Source organism: Lottia gigantea, assembly GCF_000327385.1.
Source record: "Lottia gigantea unplaced genomic scaffold LOTGIsca_30, whole genome shotgun sequence".
Classification (NCBI taxonomy): Eukaryota; Metazoa; Mollusca; class Gastropoda; family Lottiidae; genus Lottia; species Lottia gigantea.
In genome coordinates, this window is record NW_008708987.1 from 895,924 (window position 1) to 896,934 (window position 1,011).

General features: G+C 42.5%; 1 protein-coding gene across 1 annotated transcript; it reads right to left on the reverse strand.

Moving 5' to 3' along the window:
* Positions 1 to 300: 300 nt before the first annotated feature.
* LOTGIDRAFT_119030 (hypothetical protein) lies at positions 301 to 945 on the reverse strand (the record flags this gene model as incomplete). The annotated part of the gene is given in 2 exon segments (XM_009057487.1): positions 301 to 751; positions 770 to 945. Coding segments are annotated over 2 exon segments (627 nt in total), but the record flags the coding sequence as incomplete, so codon positions are not given.
* Between the last annotated feature and the right edge of the window lie 66 nt (positions 946 to 1,011).

A 1,011-nucleotide genomic window follows, 5' to 3' on the forward strand; every position in this document is an offset into this window, starting at 1 on the left:
TGATTACAAACTTTCAATTCGTGGTCATATTTCGTACCAGTCGGACATTTCATACGGAGAGATTTAAACCCTCCCCATTTATCACTGACACAGAGTTTAAAGCTTGTACAAGAGTCTTCATCTTGATAAATACCTAGTTCATCACACTCCTCCATCAATATACCCTCCGTACCTGGAATTTAATATAGATCTCTACAACTATTTGATTATGACATGACCGTAGCCACACTGGACTGGATTGTGCGCCGGGTTTAGTTTAGTAGCGATGATATGTAGCACTTTTGACAGGAATGCCCCCTATTACGTTTGATGCTTACTTCTATGATACTGGGTTAACCTATGTCTATGATACTGGGTGGACCTATCACTATAATACTGGGTGAACCTATCACTATAATACTGGGTGAACCTATCACTATAATACTGGGTAGACCTATCTCTATGATACTGGGTGGACCTATCTCTATGATACTGGGTGGACCTATCACTATGATACGGGGTAAACCTATCTCTATGATACTGGGTGGACCTATCCCTATGATACTGGGTAGACCTATCTCTATGATACTGGGTGGACCTATCCCTATGATACTGGGTAGACCTATCTCTATGATACTGGGTGGACCTATCTCCATGATACTGGGTAGACCTATCTCTATGATACTGGGTGAACTCATCTCTATGATACTGGGTTAACCTATGTCTATGATACTGGGTGAACCTATCTCTATGATACTGGGTAGACATATCTCTTTAATACTGGGTCGACCTATCTCTATGATACTGGGTGGACCTATCTCTATGATACTGGGTAGACCTATCTCTATGATACTGGGTAGATCTATCTCTACGATACGGGGTGGACCTATCTCTATGATACGGGGTGGACCTATCTCTATGATACTGGGTCGACCTATCTCTATGATACTGGGTAGACATCTCTATGATACTGGGTAGACCTATCTCTATGATACGGGGTGGACCTATCGCTATGATACGGGGTGGACCATC